Raw genomic sequence first — 20,860 nt, 5'->3', positions numbered from 1 at the left:
GCCCCACGCGCGCACCGGCCCCGGGCGCTCGTTGGTCGAGGCGGCGGAGCGAAGGGACGTGGTCCAATCAGCGCCTGCCACGCTCCGGACCAATGGGAGGCTCCCGCGTGCCCAGAGAGCCGGGCGGGGGGCGGGGCAGAGCTGCATGAGCGAGCGACGCCCACCGGGCTCGAGCGCCGCCGCCATCATGAGAAAGGGCAGGCACGGGCTCCGCAGGGGCTTCAGAGCCGCCCGCCATCCGTTATCTGGCAGCCGCCCGCCATCCGTACCTGGCAGCCGCCGCGGAGACCTTTTGCTACCGGGGGCGTGCCCTGCCCTCACCTAATATGGCCGGCGGGGGCGGAGGTCACGTGCTCGCGGGGCCGGCGCTGCCGCTCCCGCGCTGCCGGCGCCCTCTGCGGGGTGGCCACGTGGGCGCGCGCGGTGAGTGCGAGGCGGGCCGCGGGCGCTGCCCGGGCCGGCGGGAGGGATGGGGCAGCGGCCGGGCGGGAGAGCCGCCAGCCGCCCGTGCCTTTACTGCAGCCGGGCCAGAGGGCGTTCCCGACAGCCCCGCCGGGCGCTGCCAGGGCGCGGGAGCTGTGGCGTGGAGGGAGGGAGCGGGGCCGGGCAGGGCAGCCGCCTCCTGAGCGGTGCGCGCGGGGCGCCGTCCCTGCCCCTGCCGCGGGGGCCTGGCGGCTCGGGCGCGGTGCAGCGGGTGGTGCTTGGTCTTGGCCTGAAGCCCCCGCGGAGCTCCCTCACAGGAGCGACCTGACGGGCGGGACTGCACACCCGCCCTGGCGCGCACCTGGGGGGCTGCGCTGGGCTGGGCTGCGCTGGGCTGGGCTGCGCTGGGCTGGGCTGCGCTGGGCTGGGCTGGGCTGCGCTGGGCTGGGCTGGTGTCCCGGTGTTCCCTGCTGGGGCCGGGGCTCCCGGGGACGAGGGGGCCGCGGGGAGGGTGTTCGGGTTGAATTTCGGTAGGTTTCAGTCAGAGAGCATTCTGCATGGTTCTTCCCCGGCTCCAAGAGTGACATTTCTTTCTCTATAGCTCCATCGTACCTTTGTGTCTGGTAGTGTCCCACACTTTGTTTCCTGCTTCAACTTTATCTTCTTTTTTTCTTTTAGCTTTTTATGTTTTTTCCCAGCTAGTCCCCAAACTCATGAGGAAGTGTATATAAGAATAGTAACGGTGCGGTTTTTTCCTAGTGCAAGAGGAAAAAGCAATCCCAGCAATTACAAGGTTTAAATCTGACCTCATTGAGGTGTTAACTCTAGAAGAAGGTTGGAGGAGCTTTTAAAGTGTAGGAAAAAAGCCGTGGAAATTTAAGATCGTACAAATGGGTTTTGCCAAAGCCAGATCAAGCTAAAGAGGGAAGACCTTATGGCAGGGTGCGCTTGGTGGTTCTGCTTAGACGCCTCTGTGTGAGGGAGTGAAATGACTCTGTAGACAGATTTAACGTGCAGTTTGGCTGCCAAACTCTGTCATATCTATTCTGATGAGTGCCTGAAAAACATAAGAGATAAAGATGTGGTAGGTTTTTCACGGGAAGAGTAAAAAGTTTATTTGAATTAATGATAATTCCACTGAAAAAGTATAAAATGGCAACAAACCATTTTTGATGGAAGTACCTCAGCCTTTTTTTAACATAAAAATCTGATTTTTTTTTTCACTCAGTTTAATCCCAGGAAAAGATGAATTCTTTATTTTAAAAACCCCTGCTCTTCTATGATTCAGCCTTGATGTAGGTTCCTTGGGGGCAGTCAGTGTGGGTATGTTGTAGAGGCCTGAAGAAGATTCATCTGAAGTTGCCAGAATATGATCAATGGACAAACCTATATGTATTTGCTTATGATTATTACTCTAAGCTTCATTATTAAATTATTTTTATTAAGTGAAAATCTGTTTCTGTGGTTTTGGCATTTATAAAATAAAAAACTATAATTTCAAGTATTTTGCTTTTATATGGCAAATTTATTTTAATCATCAAATTCAGTGTCTACCTGTCTTCATAAATTCCACTTGAATTTTGATGCTTGTCAGCATCGATTTTCAACAGAGCAAGTTATCTTGGGTCTTGACAAGACCACTGAATTTATTAGGCTTTATCTCAGAAACCTGGGTGTTGTCTTCATGCTTTGGTTTTTTATCTTCTAGCATGTTTCCCTTCAGGGAATTTCAGTATTTATAATGCATATAATTATCTTCAAGATGTACAAGTATGCTGGCATGCTCACTTTCTTCAGGCATACAAAAGAATTGGAGTCAACAGGATAAAAAGAAAAAAAAGCTTGTGATAAACTGTGTGTGGGATATGTAGCTTCACTTTCATTCTGATTTAGGAAGTTGTGGACTGATTACTCATGTGGTTATCAGCTAGACATACCAGGAGCAGGCTGTGTTGTAGATTGGCCAGAGGATAATGAATGCAGTATTTATAGGTGAAGGTAACAGCTCTTTATTATGCAGCTGATGTAATTAAGAAGGAAAAAATTGAGCTTCTTGGCACTTGGATTTTTATATAGGATTTATTATAAGGATTTGTTGGGTCCTAAAATACCTGCAGTGTTAAGAAGGTGTGAATTTGGAGTCAGGAATACCTACCTTGCTGGTGAATACCTATGTATTGTTTCACCTGATGCATGAGCTGCTCAAGTGTCCTGTAGCTGTGTGCAACAGTGGATTCACCCTTCAGTGTCCATTTTTCTCCTCATTAAAGTTTGGCCAGAAACATGAGATTCGTCTGCATTTATTGGAAGAATTCAGCAAGATTGCCTTCTATAGACAAGAATTTGTGCAAGATAAATTGCCCTGTGCAAGGACTTAATTCTTGCCAGATACTTTTTGAGGTGCTCCTGATGTCAGTCCCCATGCCTCTGTCCTCTACTCCTGTGGGAAAAGGATTCTGTTGTAGCATAAACCATCTTTATCCATTCTTATAAAGAATACTAGGCAGAGGTAAAAAAGGCTATTCCCACTCCCTGGGATGAAGGGATTGTTTAGGTTCCTGGCAATGCTTTGTCTTTGAGCCCAGGTGTAGAGGTTCGGTTACAGCCTGTAGGAGAGGCAATCATCAGAAAAAGAGATGCAGTCAGTGAGATATTTAAAATAATATGTAGATACAGGAAGTTTACAGGAAATTACACAAATTTCAGGATTTATTGGTGCTAGTTGTGCATATAAGGAACATGAGCTTGCTCTTATTTTTACTAATGAGCAGCACAAACATCATTTCAGGAAAAGGTAGCTCTAGGAGGCAGTTGCTAGGAAATCTGCCAACTATCTTACATCTGTTTGATGGACATATTTAGACCAAAACACAGGAGAAAACATCTCTAACCAAAACCCCAGTTGTACCTTCAAAGTGCTGTTTTTGAAATACCGTTTCTGTGAGAACAGAGCAAGAATAACAATGACCAAAATCTCTTGTCTTTTATTAAATCGTAAACTTACTAAAAATTGGGAAGCTTAAATTAAAAGAACATGAAACAGATTTCCTCTGACATCACCTGGACGCATGATTTTATCGTAATGATAAAGTACAACATAAATACTACCAGAAGAATGGCTCAGCAGTGTTGTGAGATGAAGCACTAGGGAGAGGGGACCTTCATTTCTGGGTGGAAGCGTGAAGGATGGGGTACAGACTGTCTGATGCCATAGTGACATGTATGGGTGCCAGAGGCGATTTGTCCTTCTCTGGCCAAGTCCAGACCTAACTGCTGGCAAGCACAGGAGATCAAAGTGCTCTGTTCTGAATAATTTCTCATCCTCGTGGATCCTCTCCCACTGTTTTTAGAGCCCTGAACAAATAAGAGAGTATGTACTACAGATGATTTGTAAATCCAATGAGCAGTTAAAGTGAGGGTAAGGTACAAAGCTGTCTGTCCCACAAAGCACAGGCGTAATTGAGGTGACACTCTCAGCAGTGGGGGCAGTATGGAATGCAAAGGGATATACCTTCTTAGGTAGGGTCCATGTTGTTTTGAGGATTTTTTAGGTGAAAACTAAAACGATTACATCTACAAAGGGTTGCATAAATCCTGAAATGCTTCCTGAATATATTTTTGACTACCATAATTCATTGAATGTAGTGAAAAATTTCCTGGATTATTTGACTTATTTGTCTTTGTTTAAACTTTTCAACTGCTGTAGTACATTTTCCTTGCATCATCAATCTTTTTTAATGGTAGTACACTTTATGCCATGTTATTAATGTAATTTCTTTTTATTTTCTTTGTAATAATAGTAGAATACATGTGAATTTCAAAGCCAAGATGGCTCAGAAGAGGAGCTCAAGTGCACGGTCATTTCCATTGCTGCTGCTGCTTATTGTTGTGGCCTTTATTCATTTAACTGTCTGTCCTTTTACAAAAGTGGAGGAAAGCTTTAACCTACAAGCTATCCATGATGTGGTGTACCACCAGCTGGACTTGGATAAGGTAAATTAAAAAGAATGTCTTCAATTTTGGACAGTGTTTTGGACCGTATTGCGATTCCCTGCAATATGTATAGGATAAATGCGGTGTGAATATGATTTATTTTCCCTTGATTCTGACTTCCCTATTTTAAGTAGATTCTCCTTTTTGCAGTATGACCATCATGAATTTCCTGGAGTTGTCCCAAGAACGTTCCTTGGACCAATTTTTATTGCTGCTCTTTCCAGCCCAGCTATCTACCTACTTTCTGTGCTAAGAATGTCCAAGTTTTACTCCCAGCTGATAGGTATGAGAACTTCACATCCTCAGAGATGTCACCCATTAGTCCATCGGTAAAAACGTTGTTGCTACAGTGTTTGGATCAATGGTTAAATCGTGGTGTTCTTCTCCTCAATGAGGGAAAACCCAAACATGGCCATTCTGCTCCCTCTTTGGGGAGTAACAGCACACAGAAAGTCTGTGCTAACAAATGTCAGGCAGTGTAGAAAAAACAAGTGTCTCAAGTGTTTTCAGAGAGTACACTCCCATGTACGCTTCAGAAAGGATCCTTAACTTCAGCATGGAAGCACTGACCTTTGTGCAGAACTACCAGACAAGTTAAAAGTGGATTAGAATAAATAAACTATATGGAGTTTTGTTTGGGTTTTTGTTTCTTTGAAGGTAGTTACATCGTGGTATCTTAAGTGTTAATCCTCAGAACATCTTCCCATTACATTGTATAATGTGGCCATTCATCAGTGATCTATCTGATACTACTTTTTAATTCCTGCTTTTATTCTCCTAATAGTCCGAGGAAGTTTGGGGCTCAGTGTGATTTACACGTTATGGAAGCTTCAGAAAGAAGTTAGAAAACAGTTTGGAGCAACTACAGCATCAATCTTCTGTCTCATCACTGTTACTCAGTTTCATTTGATGTTTTATTGTACAAGAACCCTCCCTAATGTGTTTGCGCTTCCTTTTGGTAGGTATTTAATGGGAAAAATTTTAAAACCTAAAACTTCTTTTCAAATGTATCAGTAGTTAAAGCACAGGAAAAGTATGGTCAGACCAAATTAACCTATCTACTTGATTAGATTGTGTGATAACAAGACTAGAAAGCTTAGGTTGAGATTTCTTTATTTTTTTTAACCATATATGCTTACAGTGACTGTTGAATCAAGTTTTATTGAATCTGTGTACGTGTGGGTTTTGTCAGATGGCTTTGATTAGCTAGAAGTTTGAGTACACATATCTAATGCATAAAGCATAGAGCTATGGAAAGGCATGAGGTACGCCTGCAGTTCAAAAAACCCTGTGAACTTAGGCTGCACAGGAAACAACTTTCTCATGAGACTGTGGAAGAAATTCCTACTGCAACATCTCTACATTCCTCTTCTGAAGTTGTCTACAAATGCAGCAATTTCTACGCTTAAAGTAAAAAAGAAAAAAACCAAAACCCTTCTTTACATATAGTTTTCCCCCAGAGCTGATGAGAAGGAAAATTAATCACATGTGAGAGATATTAACTGAGTCACTGAGTGCTTCAGTGCAAGTTGTTCTGCTAATAAAATTGTGAGGTTGATGTAAGAACCTGTATAGATCGGAAATGAGAAACAAAAGCAGATGAATTGTCAGATAAACACTGTGTAGTAATAAATGCCTCAGGTAATTTCTACAGGTATTAAAAAATACAAGTTATTTCATGATTTTCTATTCTTAATATTTCACATGTTTTCCTTAGGATCACGAGCACTTTACTATATAGAGATTTAAATTAAAGTCGAGACAGCTTCATCTGTAGAGATATAGTGTGTCCCACCTAATCATGCAAATGAATTTATAGATCTTTCTCCCTCAGCAGTAGCCTGTAGTCTTGTTTTCATATTTGAAATGGGTTTGTGTTATCATTAATATAGAATATACTTAGCCAAGAGAATAAATTAATTGCTCAGCTGATACTGAGCAATAATAATTATGAATTGTAGTTTGAGAGGCTTTCAGTACTCCTTTAGGTTTGTTTTTCCTTTTTCTCCTCTCAACATTCAATTAAATATGCTGTCTAGAAAGAGTTCCCATGTGTTCCTTCTGTGGTTATACTTTTCCTGATTACTTAAGCATTAACAATATAAAGCTGTGCGTTGTTCCGAACTACATTTTTCTAACACAGGAAGAATTTCTGGACTCGAAATGTTAAGAAGACCAAGAGAGGATTGGTGGGAAGTTAGGAACAAAAAGATAGCACTGAGTGTTACCATTTAGAAAATTAATAATTCAGTATGTCGGATGATGTATTTTGGGGTTTTTGTTTGTTTGTTTTTTGCAGTGCTTCTGGCATTGACATTTTGGATACAGCAAAAGCAAAGGCCATTCATTTGGTTCTCAGCTTTGGCAATCATAGTCTTCAGATCAGAGCTCTGCATATTCTTAGGCCTCATGCTCCTGGTGACATTATTAACTAAAAGAATCTCCATTTTCAAGGTGCTTTCCCATGCTGTTCCTGCTGGAATGTTTTGGTTGGGTAAGTGTTTGCTTGGAAGAAAGCAAATGACATTGAATTCAAGAGAAGTCTGGAGTTTTGACTGATTTATCTGGTGAAAGGCCCTTAAGGTGCTTTTTTGGGGGAGGGGGATGGGGGTGGGGAGAGGGGGTAGGTGGGGTGTTGTGGGTTGTTTTTGTTTTAGTTTGACTCTATTTGCTAATAATATGACAAGATCTTTTATTTCTTTGAAAATTTCTATGTGAGGAAATAGGTGTGCAAAGAGCAGAGAAAGCTACTATGGCCTTTTGTCTTTAGATGCTTACAGTGTAATGTCCTGATCTTAAAGAGGCTTAGATGTGCAAGTTGACTTCAGTACAATTAGTACTTGGCTGTAGCTACTTGTGCATATTATCGGTTGTAGTATCTATTGCCATGGTGATAAGCTGAGTCCCAGGATAAAATCCAACGGTGTGACTGACAGAGATACCAAGCAAGAGGGTTGTGGGGAGAGTTACAGTTCAGCTCTGTTCCCTTATTAAATTAAATTTAACAGCTTCAATGATTTCCATGCTGAAGAGGTTGAAGAATTCCCTTGTCTATCCATCTGTGGAAGACCTGTGTATATATGCAGCTAAATACTCTTAAGCTGCTCTGCCAACCTGCCTAGTTAAAAATGCTGTTATCAGATACGTGGTGATGACCCTCAAAGTGTGCACAATAGGAACACTTCACAATTATGCCAGGTGCATTTGGAGGCACCTCATGATGTAAGAGTTTGGATGTCCAGTGGGAATTAACCACTGGCGCTCCCATTTCCTATCTGAGCAAAATCCCTAAATACCAGAGCAGTTTTCACAGAGCTGAGTGGAGGAGATGGGGCTGACAGTTTTGCTGCTTTTCTTCTTGCCTTTCATTCCTTATTCTCCTTCTCACTCCACCTAATGAATAGTAATAAAATAGAAACTTCATGATTGTTTTTTCTGACTTAACAAAAAACAACTTCAGCTTTACAATAAAAATTTATTTAGTACTATTTGAAGTTAACATGAACTTCTTATTGTTCACTACATTTAATGCTCTTAATACTCTTTTAAAACAAACCTCAATTAAACCACTTTTTTCACATCTTGGGTTGGAGTGGGGTGAATCCCAATTGGATTCATATCTAACATGCTTCTTTTAAGGCTTTTATTCAGAAGTATCTCCCTTTCCTGCATTTCCTCTTCAAGACAGACATATTCAGCCTTCTCTATCTATGGTTTCTGGTGAGGCTTACAATGCATGTTTCAGTTAATGTTGGTCTCAATATGCTGTATATGTGCTATTTGGATGTGTTAGTTTGCTTTGCCCTGGTTTTTAATTCATGCAGATTTGTATCACTTTAATTCTTCTAGGGCTAACAGTTGCTGTGGATTCTCTGTTTTGGAGGCAACTTGTGTGGCCTGAGGGGAAAGTGCTCTGGTATAACACAGTTCTAAACAAAAGTTCCAACTGGGGAGTATCCTTTGCAACATCCAGGGTAAAAGAACACTACCAGCCAAAGCAAAGTCGTGATGTGACTTATTCCTGAGACTCAGGGTGTTAGATTCTACTTTATATTATTTGAAACTTACGAGAGACAATGTCTGTCTTGTAGGTGTTTGCAAATTTTAAGTTTCCTCTGCTAACTTTTTTCTTGCCTCTTTGTGTTCTACCAATGTAAAGCCAGGTTTCTTCCCCTTGGTTTTTCATGTTGCCCATCATTAGTGCCATTTGATGTGCCTCTGTTGGGTGATGTGAACACAGTTAAGCAGCTGCTTTTAGTTCTCCAAAGATAAGGCAGGAAACGAAAGGCCGGAAGAATGTGTATACAAAAAGTATACTGCATATTTGCAAATATATACCCAAAAATTTGTGGGACTAGTGTAAAGAATAGTTACTTTAGTTGTTAGCAGTGAAAGCATCCTTAACTCTTTTCACCTTGAAGACCTCTCCCTTCTTGTGGTATTTCTATTCAGCCCTGCCTCGTGCTTTGGGATGCAGCATAGTATTTGTACCTTTAGGGGTAACAGAAAAGAGAACTCGGATTTTACTTTTGCCAGCACTGGGCTTTATTTTCTTGTATTCATTTCTCCCACACAAAGAGCTGCGTTTCATCATCTATACTTTCCCTGTCTTCAACATAGTGGCTGCTAAAATGTGCTCACGAATGTAAGTTCAAAATCCTGTTTGTTTGTTGGGTTGTTTTTCCTCTAAAAATGCAAAAGAAAAGCTATTATTACTATTTTTATGCACTTTTTTCCATCCTGGAAGTCTGGATCATACTGAAATGTTCATGTGCCGTAGAAAGGAGGTCAAGGTCATTTGTATCCATTTGACTACAGAGAGAAGTGGAAACAGAGAGAAGTCAAAACCTTTGACAGGACTATTTGGGAAGTCTGGAGGAGAGTTGAGAATAGAGCCCTAATTTTACTGTTCTGTTGTTACAATGCAGTTTATTTTATCTACCAGAAAAAAGACATATTCCAATGTACTCCTGTGCTGTGAACACAACTTAGCTTAGGAGATAGTTCAATACACAGACAAGGCTTGTGAAACAGGGAGTTAAACAGTTGTGTTTGGGTATATTGAGTAAACAAACTGAAGTTCAGAGTAACTTCTTTGAAAGAGAATACATTCATAGCTGAAGTTTTTAAACAAAGAAAGACTTAGCTTTATTGATAAGTTTGTCTTAGCTTTATTAATGAGAATAAACTGTGTCCCTAGAAGTTAATCTTCTAGAAATTGCTAATAAATACATGCCATACAGGATTAATAAAATTTGCATTAATCTTTATTTATATAGAAGTGGAGTTTCCATAACAGTTGTGTCACAGTAGTTAGTGACCAGTATGAAAGAAAATAATAGTTTATTCTTCCTTCCTTTTCTCTTCCTCAACAGTCTGAATAACTACCGGAGATCCTGGCTGTACAAACTTGGATCTTTCTTTATTATAATGCATCTTCTAGCTAATGCTCTTTATTCAGGAACATCTTTATATGTTTCACATTTCAATTATCCTGGAGGAGTGGCAATTCAGAAGTTGCATGAGTTGGTACCTGCAACAGCAGGTATGTAAAGCTGGCTTGAGGTATGTTCACCTGATTTTAATTCCAGTATGTCTTTTCATGTATTGAATACTACTTTTTCAAACTAGGTACATGCATGTTTTTTGTTACTATTTTGTTAATTTATTATTAATCAGAGCGTACTTAGAAGAATTTTGAAACTGTATTCTGTTTTCTTTATTTATATAGATGTCTCTGTTCATATTGATGTGGCTGCAGCACAAACGGGAGTTTCTCGGTTTCTAGAAATCAATTCCGATTGGAGGTATGTTCTGAACGAGGTAGTTTGATCTGAGGACAGTAGCCTGCTTTTTCCTTTTTTGCATATGCACAGGGACAAGCACTGCAAACACAATTTCTGGTACAGCGTATTTATTAAACCAGCTCAAGAACAATGTGAATCTTCAGAGAATTGTTGATGTCTGCAGTGCTGCCATTTCAGAAATAAAGCACTGCAGTATTTTTTCATTGTTTTGGTTGATTCTGATTTGCCTATAAAGCATAGGATATTTCAAAGGATGAGAGGAAGTAGCCTCAAGTTGTGCCAGGGGAGGTTTAGATGTGACACTAGGAAAAATTCCTTCATGGCAAGGGTTGTCAAGCACTGTAACACACTGCCCAGGGAAGTGGTGGAGTCACCATCCCTGAAAATGTTAAAAAAATGTGTGGATATGGCACTTGGGGCCATGGTTTAATGGTGGACATGGTGGTGGTGCTAAGGTGACTATTGGACTTGATGCTCTTAGGTATCTTTTCCCTTAATGATTCTCTGAATCTAAAGATGTCAGAAACAGCACAGAAATTGTTAGCGTACCAAAATTTACACCAATGTATTAAATGCAGCTAGGTTTGGTACCCCACTGTTCACCTTGTGAAACAGAGATGTTCTTGGCAGAACAGCGTATATTTACTTGTTTGTCTGAATGATGTGTGGCAATGTGAGGTTCATGTACATTTTAATATTGAAAGTCTGTTTTTATGTGGAACATCCTTCATATAGATGGCATTGAAGCTGCAGCTGTGAACATATTCATTAGCTCTGAGAGGAGGCTGTTGAGTGCTTTGTTACTATGACCAGCAGTGATAGATAGACACTTCTAAGAGTTGGAATATTGGAATGAATCGTAGGAAACATTGTGGGATGGCATTATTTGCTTTTCAGGATGCAAACCAAAACCTTTCTGATTCTTAGGCCTACCTCTTCAGCTGAAGTGTAAGTTTTTAATTTAAATGAAAATCATCTTAATGAAAATGATTTGTTAGAAGGTGACACAGATCCTCCCTTTGTAGTGCACAAAACAAAAGCAACACAAGCAGATTTTGGTTTAAGAGGTGCTCTGAGCATGGAGGGGTTTTTTCTGCAGTTACAGTATTGAAGCCCAGATGAACAAACATAATTTAATTATTGGGATGTTTAGAGACTTTGGAAGTAAAGCCGAAGAAGGGGAAAGAATGCTTCCAGGGGAACTACAAAAATCATTGATCTTGCTATGCCTTTTTTTATTTCCAAGCACTCTCATAATGGTATAGACTGTCTAAAGCCTTCCCAATTACCTAACTACTGTTTATTTCAAATTATTTTTTGTATATTGAATCTAGAGAAAGTCTTAAGCCAGGAATCCAGAGGAGACATTAAGCTGCTAGAGTACAGGGGATAGAACATGCATGATAGCTAAAATGTTTCAGTTTTTGGGGTTTTTTAATAAATACACACACTACTCTGAATACAAGTCTACTCTCTAAATAGCGCTTCATTCCAATGCGTTTTTTGAGTTGGTGAGTTTTGGATTGCTTTGGGCTTGTTAGGCTGTACTGTAGTGGGATTGGAAGGTGAATGAATAATATCCCTGTCACTGATGGATGTTTCATAGTGTTGCAGGTTCTCAGAGCAGGTTCTCACTTTTATCTGTACTCAGCAAAACAAAGCCTCAAGGAAGGGCTGATTCAGCATAGTTTCACATCAAAAAATTTGGGCAAAATCCACAACTAAGCATCATATACAAGACTACCTCTTGGTCTGACAGCACAGTAGTGCAAAGTTTAGTGACACAAACTGTCCATTTTCTCTTTGTCCAAGAAAGTGACAGCCTTTCAGATGGGTGAAAAATAATTTAGCATCTTCATAGACAGTGTATGTCAGGTGGAAACAGATTAGGGATGAGGTGGCTATGAAGGCTGATGATTCATCAGATAAACTGTAATCCATAAATAAGTGTCTTAAAGTTAACAGCTTTCAGTAGTGTGCTCAGATTAGATCTATTTGCCTCAAGAAAAACGCAAGCGATCTATTATTTTTCTTCAAAGGGTGATGGAAAGGAGCTTGATGCAGGTTCTTGCACAGAACAGGTGTTACAATCTTGTCTTCAATTAGTGCAGTCTCTTTGAACCCTGAATAAATACGCTGTGTAAGCTTAAAATATTTAAAAATAATAAAATTCAGAAATGCTTGCAGCCAGATGAAAGGCCTTTTACTTGCTGATGAAGAAAATGTGAAATTAGTAGTTGGTAAGGTTGTTACAAAGTAATGCTGTTCTTTCTGCCAGTTTGGATGGATCTACCAACCTAAGGGGTATTGTGATATTTTTGGAAATAGCAGGTGAAATCAACATGCAGTTGTTTTAGAAGAAGAAAAAAACACCTGTTCAGTGTGCAAAGTCTAATTCTGCATTATATGGTGTGTTTAGTGACACACACGAATTCTGTCAGCCTGGGGACTTTTCTGAGGTGCCAGAATTTTAGTTAACAATCCACAGAAAACCTTTAGTTTTCCATAAAGTACTTCCTTCAAATATCTTAAGTGTTAATGACTGCCCTGTCAGGCGGCATTACAAAAATATCAACAGAGATTTCAGGGAATTCAGGTAGATGAGAGGCCAGGCCTGCAAAGACATATATTGCCAAAGATGCGGGCTGGATTTAATCCTAGGTGCATTTTAGGGTATGTAGGGCTGGGACTGCACTGCTTCCCTACCTTTGTCCATGCCTGCAAGGAAAGTCACAGCCTGAGTAAGATGCCTGTGAAACGTGTGCAAGGATTCAGGTGCCTAAGAATAGGAGCTCCAGGTGCTGGTAGAAAACAGTTCACAGAACAGGGCACCAGAAAAGGTGAAGAATGGGGCACTGCTCTTCACTCAGATTACAGAGCCTAACAGTGGTTTATGGAGTGTTTTGGAGTGAACTTACCTCTATTCTTCTCCTTTGAAGTTGCTGGATTGAGGACTTGATCAGGCTGCCATGTCCAGTATGAATATCCTAACCCTCAGGCTTTATATAAAGTGCACCAGACTCTCCTCAGTGAATGAGTAAATAACTATTGCAAAGTAGAACCATGTCCTCATGAGACAGGGAGGGAGACCTGTCCCAATTCATAGGAGATTAAAGGGGTTCATACAGCTCTTAAGAGATAATGAACTTCAGTTTTGGGCTTAGATCAGATGAAAAGTGGCTGAAACTAGATCTTTCACATCCCTGCCAAATGGCTAAGTCACTTGTTTTCTCATCCTGTAAATTTCCTCCACAGCTAGATTTAACATAAGTCCTTTTAAGAAATAATTCTAAGTGTACATAATAAATAATCCTAGAACTCAGTAGTTACTTTTTTATATATTTTTTTAATATATGATTTATATGTATTCTGGTACTTAAGCAGTTTATAAAAGCTGACCCAAAGTGACCTGCCCAAACATGTAGTAGATCAGGGAACTGAACTTACAAATAACAAATGCCAAATTAGTACTGTTAACTACCAGGCTCTTTCTTTCCTCCAGTGTTCAAGGAGGTCTTCTCCCTGCTGCTCTCTGAGGCTCTTGCTCTAATGTATGCCTACCTGAAGAAAAAGGTTTCTGCTTAAGTACCACATAATGTACTTTTTAGAATTACTAAAAAAAACCCACAAACAAAAAACAGCAAAAAAACCCCAAAACAAAACAAAAACCCCACCTTTCTCCAAATGCAGTTCTTGTAGAGTAAAACTTTAAAATTGGCCCAGTTTCCTATAGTCTTAGGCTTTGGTGTCCTTTCTCCACTGAATTCAAATAGGGAACTAGTAAATTTTCTAGGAGTTGTGGTTTATATCACAATAGCAGCAGAAAGACTTGCATGGAATGACTGAGTCCCTAAATTCTTCAAAATTACTATTTCCTCTTCTAGTACTATTTGATCAGGAGATGTAATTGAGAATGTTCCTTTTTGTGTTTCATCTTGGATACTACATGCCTCTGCAATAATGGCCATGTTTAATAGGTAAAGCAAGGAATAAAAATGAACTTTCTTTATTCTTTACAGGTATGACAAAAGAGAAGATGTTAAACCAGGAGACCAGTTGATGTTTTCTTACACACATATACTGATGGAAACAAACCCTCTTCAAATATCACATTATAAGACAACCCACAGGCCACTGGCAAATATACCTGGCATCAGTAAAATTGGGTTGAACCTTACTGCACTACCTCCTTTTACTTTAAACTTGAAACCAAAACTAGTACTGTTGGAAAAACTTCCTCTATCATCTTGACTGTGAATTTTAAGTAAGTCTTTTGATGTGATTTTGCTGATGACTGAAATATGTAAGACAGCAGCAAATTGTCATTCCAGCACTGCAACTCAGCTTCTTTGGAAAGGCACGGAAAATCTCTGTATTTATTGGTATTTAGCTCCGTCCTGTTTCTTACATAAATATTACAGTGCATTCCTAGTCGGTATATACTCAGTATACTGAGTTGTATTGTTAGATGTGTTTGAGAGAGGTTGCCTGCAAGTTCAGTGGTATTAAGTAAAACCTGTCTACTTGGTTTGGTAGTCTGTTTCATCATGTAGCACAGGCATCTCCTAATTGTCCCATATAAAATACAAAATCAACAGGCTTGTGCTATGGCAATAATTGATATGTAATCTGTGTGTACAAAGATGTATTACTTAATGTATCTGCAGGATTGTAACCCCTTCAGCTGTCAGATCGCCTGTGTGAAACCCAGTGATGTTATCAACATAGGAAAGCCATATTCATTGTAGCTTCATCATCATACCTAATTGTGCCCTGTAGGCTACCAAACTAATGAAAGTGAAACATTCACTTTAAAAGCAGTTGGACCTCTTAACAAGCACTGTTTTATAACAGATTTGAGTACTGAGGATGATTATCTTCATTCCAACAGTTCATGAAAAAGCAGCAACTTGGATTTTCCAGGAAAATGAATTTTTAAAATTATGTTTCCCCTCTTCTGCTGTAATTATACCTTAATTTGCAGTGCAAAAATTTACCTAAGAAAATATTCAGTTCAAGATAGGTGCTGTTTTCCTTTTTTTTTATTAAGTAATCCCTTTGGAAAGGAGTACTCTAATGTGCCATGTGCTGCATTCTATAAACTAGAATAAGATTGCATGCTCTGTAGTTTCTTTATTAGATGTTTTTATTAAGGATGTCTGCATAGATTGCTGAATGGAACAAGGAAAAAAAGTTAAAATTTTGGTTAGGGCCAGTTGTAATATGACAGAAGCTCCATTAGTGTAAAATACCTGAATTGCTGAAGTTATCAAGGGCAGAAAACTTTTCCTTGCTGACTGAAAACTTGAGTAAAATGTAATTATGGAATAAAGTGATTTAGGTTTTGTTTGTTTTCTTTTTACTCTTAAACTTGCTTGATTCAGGAACTACCTTTACCTGTGTATATTTCCGTTTTTGGGACCATGTTTTCTTTTTATCCTCTAGATTATGTATCAGAGGAACTGATCTGGTGGGGTGGAGCCTGCTCAGTCGTGGGTGGCTGTTGTTGCCCAGGCTTCCTCAGCCTGAGCAGATCTGGCAAAGGCAACCTGCAGAACTTGTTGGTCCAGTCTCTGGCCGCTCTTGAAATTTAAATCGTTCAAGTATTATCTATTTGACTTGTCTTTGGAAGAAAACTTAGCTTCCTCCAAAGCCAGTCTGAACATCAAACAATTCACAAGAGACAGAAGGAAATACATGTGCAAATAGCTGCAAATTTGGAACCACACAAAGGGAAACTTGTTTAAGGATGTAGGTAGGCCTTCATGTTAAGGCTAATCATGGACTTCATGCAACTCCCCCACACTGTAATCCACAACTCAAGAACCCAAACTAAAATTTATTCTGCCCAGGTGTATACAAATGTCAGTGTGGTTACTCCAGCTTTCCAAATCCCTGGTTGTCAGAATCCCTCTGCAGGAACTTAGTTCTGTTACCTACAGAGAAAACCTAGGGCTACTATGCTTGCAGAATAGGCATCTCAAGCTACCGTCTGAAGTGGCGTAGAATATGTAGACATGAGGCATTTGAAGAGTTTCACCTTGCTGAGTTATCATACACCATGTAGGGTCCTCCCACAGACTCTGGTGTGTAGGTGCTACCTGTGGGACTTGCACTGGTGATGGTGTTCAGCTATGGAGCTTGAGTGTACTACTGTTCATGGAAATAGAAACCATCTGCTCTATTTGGGGTAGAGAAAAGTAAAATACATGCAAAGAGACAGGAAAGAGATACTGTAGATCTGAAGTGTCTCAAGTTTATTTGGGCCCTGTTATATTTGTTCTCCATATATGGGTATTCAAAGTGCTTAGTTTGAAAATCTACAACTTCGGTTTTGTAGATAAAAGGGCTAGATTGTGACCAAGGCAATACATGGAGCACCACAGTACCTGTGGCTATATGACCTCTCTAACAGCACGTATTAGGGCAAGTTTAAGCTGGATAATAGGAAAAGGTTCTTCACCCAGAGGGCAGTTGGACACTGGAACAGCTCCCCAGGGAAGTGGTCACAGCACCAGCCTCACAGTTCAAGAAGGGTTTGGACAACACACTCAGGCATATGGTGTGACTCTTAGAGATGTCCTGTGCAGGGCCAGGAGCTGACTTTTGATGATGTTTGTGTGTCCTTTCCAACTATGGTTCTATGGATATCCACGTCAGGCACAGGCCATGAATATTATGGTGGCCCACAATTGGAATAAGGGGCAGCTGGCAAATTGGGATGAAGATTACTGCAGTTTTTCCCTAAAGGCTGCTTTCAATAAAACAAGCAATCCTTGGAACAGAAACTAAATCCATCTCTCCTTTTTCTTAAATGAATCTTGTCATCTCCAGATCTTGTGTTGCCTTTCTTTAGCTCCACAAAAACAATACAGCTTTTCTCCTTTAATATAAATTAATATTCAGTATACTTGCATGGAAGAAAGAAGGGTGAGTTTTACGTTCCCTTAGATGTTATCTAAGAGGGCATGAAGGAAGTCTCTTGCTCCTACAAACTTGAAGTGGGGTGTTGTAAGTTCTTCTGCATTTGGGGGACATAGGAGGAAGAATGAATGGGACAGGTAGGACAGAAACTGAACACTTGGGGGAATTTCTGAGGGGACTTTAATAAATTTCTCATGACTTAAGTTCTTAAAAGAAAAAAACACCTTTTGACTTGAATGATTACAAACAATCCTATCATAAAGTTCAGCTTTTCTAAACAAAAGCAGAAATAAGGTGAACATATTGAATTAACTGAAGATTGAATTAACCTGAATAAAGCAAAAAGACAGATAGTACAGTTCATCTATAATGCTGCTATAGAATGAGATTTTTTTTTAGGGTGTCTTGTTAAAATCTCCAAGGGTCAAATGTGTAGCATCATCCATTGCTCTTTCAAGTTCCACTTAATTTCTTGCAAGCAATGCTTGTTCCTGTAAAAAGTCCAACAGATTATTTGGTCAAAAACACATCACCATGTCATTTCACATGGAGAAGGTGAAAATCATGATCTTACAGCCTGAGATACAGGACATTCTTGTTATAAAACTAAAAGTAACTGCAAGAGAAAAAAGTTGTGGAACTTGGCCAATAGAGGACATTTCTAGATGCTGAAAGTAAAAGCCGCTTCAAAATAAACTGATCGCTCTCGCATCAAGAACCAAAGGAACTAAAGATCAAGGAACAACCTCCAGTTCACAAAGTCTCTAATATCAAGAGCTGGGAAAAAATCAGAGTGTATTTACCTTATACCTGGCCTAAGTACTTGCTATGGGTCTTCTCTCTTGAGCTAAACTGGGGTGAGGAGACATGGAGAATGGTGGTGTTGGATCTGACATCAAATACATTTATCTGCTACCACTGAGGAAAAACCAGAATATGTTTCAGGTTCTTCCCTTGTCCGTCCATCAGAACACCACCTCAGTGCAACCTATCTGTACAACACATTCTGAAACACTGAGCACACTCCTTTTTCTCGCTCCCTGGCCATTTCACACATCCCCTTAGTGAGACAGAACAAGCTTGAGATTGTGCTGCCACTCCTGCAGTTACAGTTGTTCCAGAACCATTCTTATTTTCCTGAATACTTATAGTTCTTCCCATAATGGTAAGGAGCTTGAAAACTGATAAAAGGTCTTAGCATTGGTTTGTTGTATCAATTTCAATGCAAGAAAGTGTTTCCCTTGCATCTGATAGCATTTTTTCATAATTTATACAGAAATTCCACAAATTACAGCCTAGTGTTGCTTCCCTTCCTTTACTACCTTAAATACTCCCCTTCTACTACCACCTTCAAAGAGCTTTCCTTCTTACTGTTCAAAGGCTCTTGTACAAGTGACTTCACTGTCTGTTTGCAAGAAAAGAAAACTTGTCGACAGGCTGAGTTTATCACTGATGTAAGCAAGAGGGTTTAGCCACAGCTAGCTCAGTGAGCTGGTTAGTCTCAACTATACCAAGACTAATGTTAAGAGGCTGTTGAACAGTGATACATGAAATGTATCACTATCTGCTTAACATGGGACACCAAAGACTAAAAGGGTATTTGCAAAAATCCTTAAGCTAAATAAAAAATACCTCTGCAAAGGTTTTCTTCATTTCCTATTTAAATATGTATGATTTCTAAGTGCAACTGGTCCATTTTGTATGCAGCTACTTATTTTAGATCAGCTCTTTAGATAAACATGAACAACTCTTTTGGTTGCTCATTTCCAACTTTTGTTTATGATAGAAAGGGCAGTCAGTGTTTCCTGTGAAATTCTACATCTTACTGTCATGGACAGTCTTTCACCAATTCTGCTTTATTTCAGCTACAACTGCCCTTGGTTCTGTACCAAGGAGTCATCTGTCGGTTTGTGCCAAGTGTAAGGTAAAAATGCTGCCGAAATGCAGTCCCCCTTTTCCTTTAAAACAGCCAACTTAAGAAGCTGGAAGAAGGCATTGCTTCATAGATTAAGTAGGAGTCAGGGACTGCTTAGACAAAGATTCACTCCTTAGAACCCAAGCTGATACTCGAGTTGGGGACATCACCATGGTTACTGTTTCTGGTTGGCAAACTCATTTTATGAAATCACTTTTGGGTCAGCTTTGCAATGAAATCAAGAAGGTAAAGAATCACTTTCTTGTTGCTAAGAATGAAGCAAAAGATGAATATGTTTGTGAAAGAGTAAAATGCTTAGTTTATAAAATCTAAATCTGAAACTAGAAAGTGTTACTTGTTAATTGTATACTATATATATATATATATATGTGTATTTAGTTTTCATAAATTGGAGGTACCAAAATGAAAGTTTAATATTGTCAGCTCTGCATAGTGGCAGAAAAAAAAGTTACTTTAAGGGAGAGATCTCAACAACTATAAACACCTACTCTGAGCTGTCATCAATTTAATCAATTACATCCTTATGCTGGTGTTGAAATTGCTCTAGTTGAGATTTCAGTTCTTTATAAATTCAGAAGCTACTTTGGGGGAGCAAGGGGAAACTATGAGTATTCCTAGTAAATACTCACTGACTAAATTCTGCAAACACATTTCTTTGACTTGGACTTGGTGGGTAGGGAAAGAGACCACATATAAAGAGGCAAATGTGGGGGAAGCATTATCTCAGGTTTCTGGAGCATAATATACATCTCAGTAGATACTTTCCATTATATACTTTTCACAAGATCTGAGTTCTTTGAAAAGGCTGTTGCAGATCTCAACTTCTTCCTCTTCCTACCGTTATTACTACAAACTATTTCTTGCTGCAGTACTTGCTGCCTACTTTTAAAAGAAGCAAAAGCTTTAAGATTTTTATGATGACCAGTTATCATCTACACTTTACTTTCTATGCTAACACTGAAAAAAAGTCTGCTTACTAAATTTATTTCTGAAGTTGCTAATGTACTGAAATTACCTGTTTAAGTATCACTGTTACAGGGTCACCATATTATGCATTAGGGAACTGTCTGCTGCCACGGGGATTGGTGCAGCACAAACTCGGGTTGATGAGAACTCCCACTGTTTACAGCTTTATTAGTCTGAGGGAAAGCACTGTAAAAATAGGGGAGATCCTATCTATTACAAATATGAGAAGGGTTGTAAAAACCTAAAATTTTAGCAATCACTGAGAATTTACATTAAAAATAATAAAGCAAACCTAACACAAAACACAGTCACTCACCTTAAGCTTCAATGAAAGTTTTTAGCCTTTCCTTTGGAGTCATTCTTTTTTCACAGGCAGCAGTGCCTGAACTGAAGGAGATGCTTCTGTAACTCCTACAGAAGGATCAAGGTTTACAACTGAAAACAGCAACTTTATGTTCTCAGTTTCCCTTATTTTTATTTAAGAATTAAGTGTTTCAATTTTAAGGTCTTTTAGGCCAGCATATTATCTTTAAAAAAGTTATAACATAAGCCTTTAATTAATTCTTAACCAAGCTGACACTGAAACAGTGTGGTCTTAAGAACTAAGCCCTTAAAAAAACCAAACCAAAAAGGAAATTGCATGTATAAATAAAGTAGACTAACTTCAACTGATAAAATTTTGCTTTTGAAAATAGTGACTTGTTCTTGTGTTCTCAGGAAGTTTTGACAAAAAGTATGGCTATACAATTAATTATCTGTTTGAGTAAGAAGCAGATTTGGGGCTACAAAATGCCATCACTACCCACATCCA

At 39.6% G+C, this 20,860-nt stretch overlaps 1 protein-coding gene across 2 annotated transcripts; it reads left to right on the top strand.

Annotated features, from left to right (window-relative positions):
* Nucleotides 1-230: 230 nt before the first annotated feature.
* Nucleotides 231-15,593, top strand: ALG12 (ALG12 alpha-1,6-mannosyltransferase). 2 transcript variants are annotated; one of them, XM_068995636.1, is made up of 10 exons: nucleotides 231-423; nucleotides 4,224-4,416; nucleotides 4,567-4,699; nucleotides 5,201-5,374; nucleotides 6,716-6,910; nucleotides 8,266-8,369; nucleotides 8,838-9,061; nucleotides 9,792-9,961; nucleotides 10,148-10,223; nucleotides 14,243-15,593. In XM_068995636.1, the coding sequence occupies exons 2-10, from the start codon at nucleotides 4,252-4,254 to the stop codon at nucleotides 14,472-14,474; spliced, it is 1,473 nt and encodes a 490-aa protein (XP_068851737.1). In that variant the 5' UTR covers nucleotides 231-423; nucleotides 4,224-4,251; the 3' UTR covers nucleotides 14,475-15,593. The 2 variants fall into 2 exon arrangements, with proteins under 2 accessions (XP_068851737.1, XP_068851747.1); XM_068995646.1 differs by lacking the exon at nucleotides 231-423 and having other exon boundaries at nucleotides 492-4,416.
* The last annotated feature ends 5,267 nt before the right edge of the window (nucleotides 15,594-20,860 follow it).

Source organism: Aphelocoma coerulescens, chromosome 1A, assembly GCF_041296385.1.
Source record: "Aphelocoma coerulescens isolate FSJ_1873_10779 chromosome 1A, UR_Acoe_1.0, whole genome shotgun sequence".
In the NCBI taxonomy this organism is placed as follows: domain Eukaryota; kingdom Metazoa; phylum Chordata; class Aves; order Passeriformes; family Corvidae; genus Aphelocoma; species Aphelocoma coerulescens.
This window is presented reverse-complemented; position numbering and strand designations above follow the sequence as displayed.

Excerpts from the sequence above, each read along its gene's own strand:
- ALG12 (XM_068995636.1), top strand. The coding sequence starts at position 4,252 with ATGGCTCAGAAGAGGAGCTCAAGTGCACGGTCATTTCCATTGCTGCTG. Across the intron at positions 6,911-8,265 it reads TGCTGGAATGTTTTGGTTGG|GGCTAACAGTTGCTGTGGAT; the intron begins GTAAGTGTTTGC and ends TAATTCTTCTAG. Across the intron at positions 8,370-8,837 it reads ACAAAAGTTCCAACTGGGGA|ACCTCTCCCTTCTTGTGGTA; the intron begins GTATCCTTTGCA and ends TTCACCTTGAAG.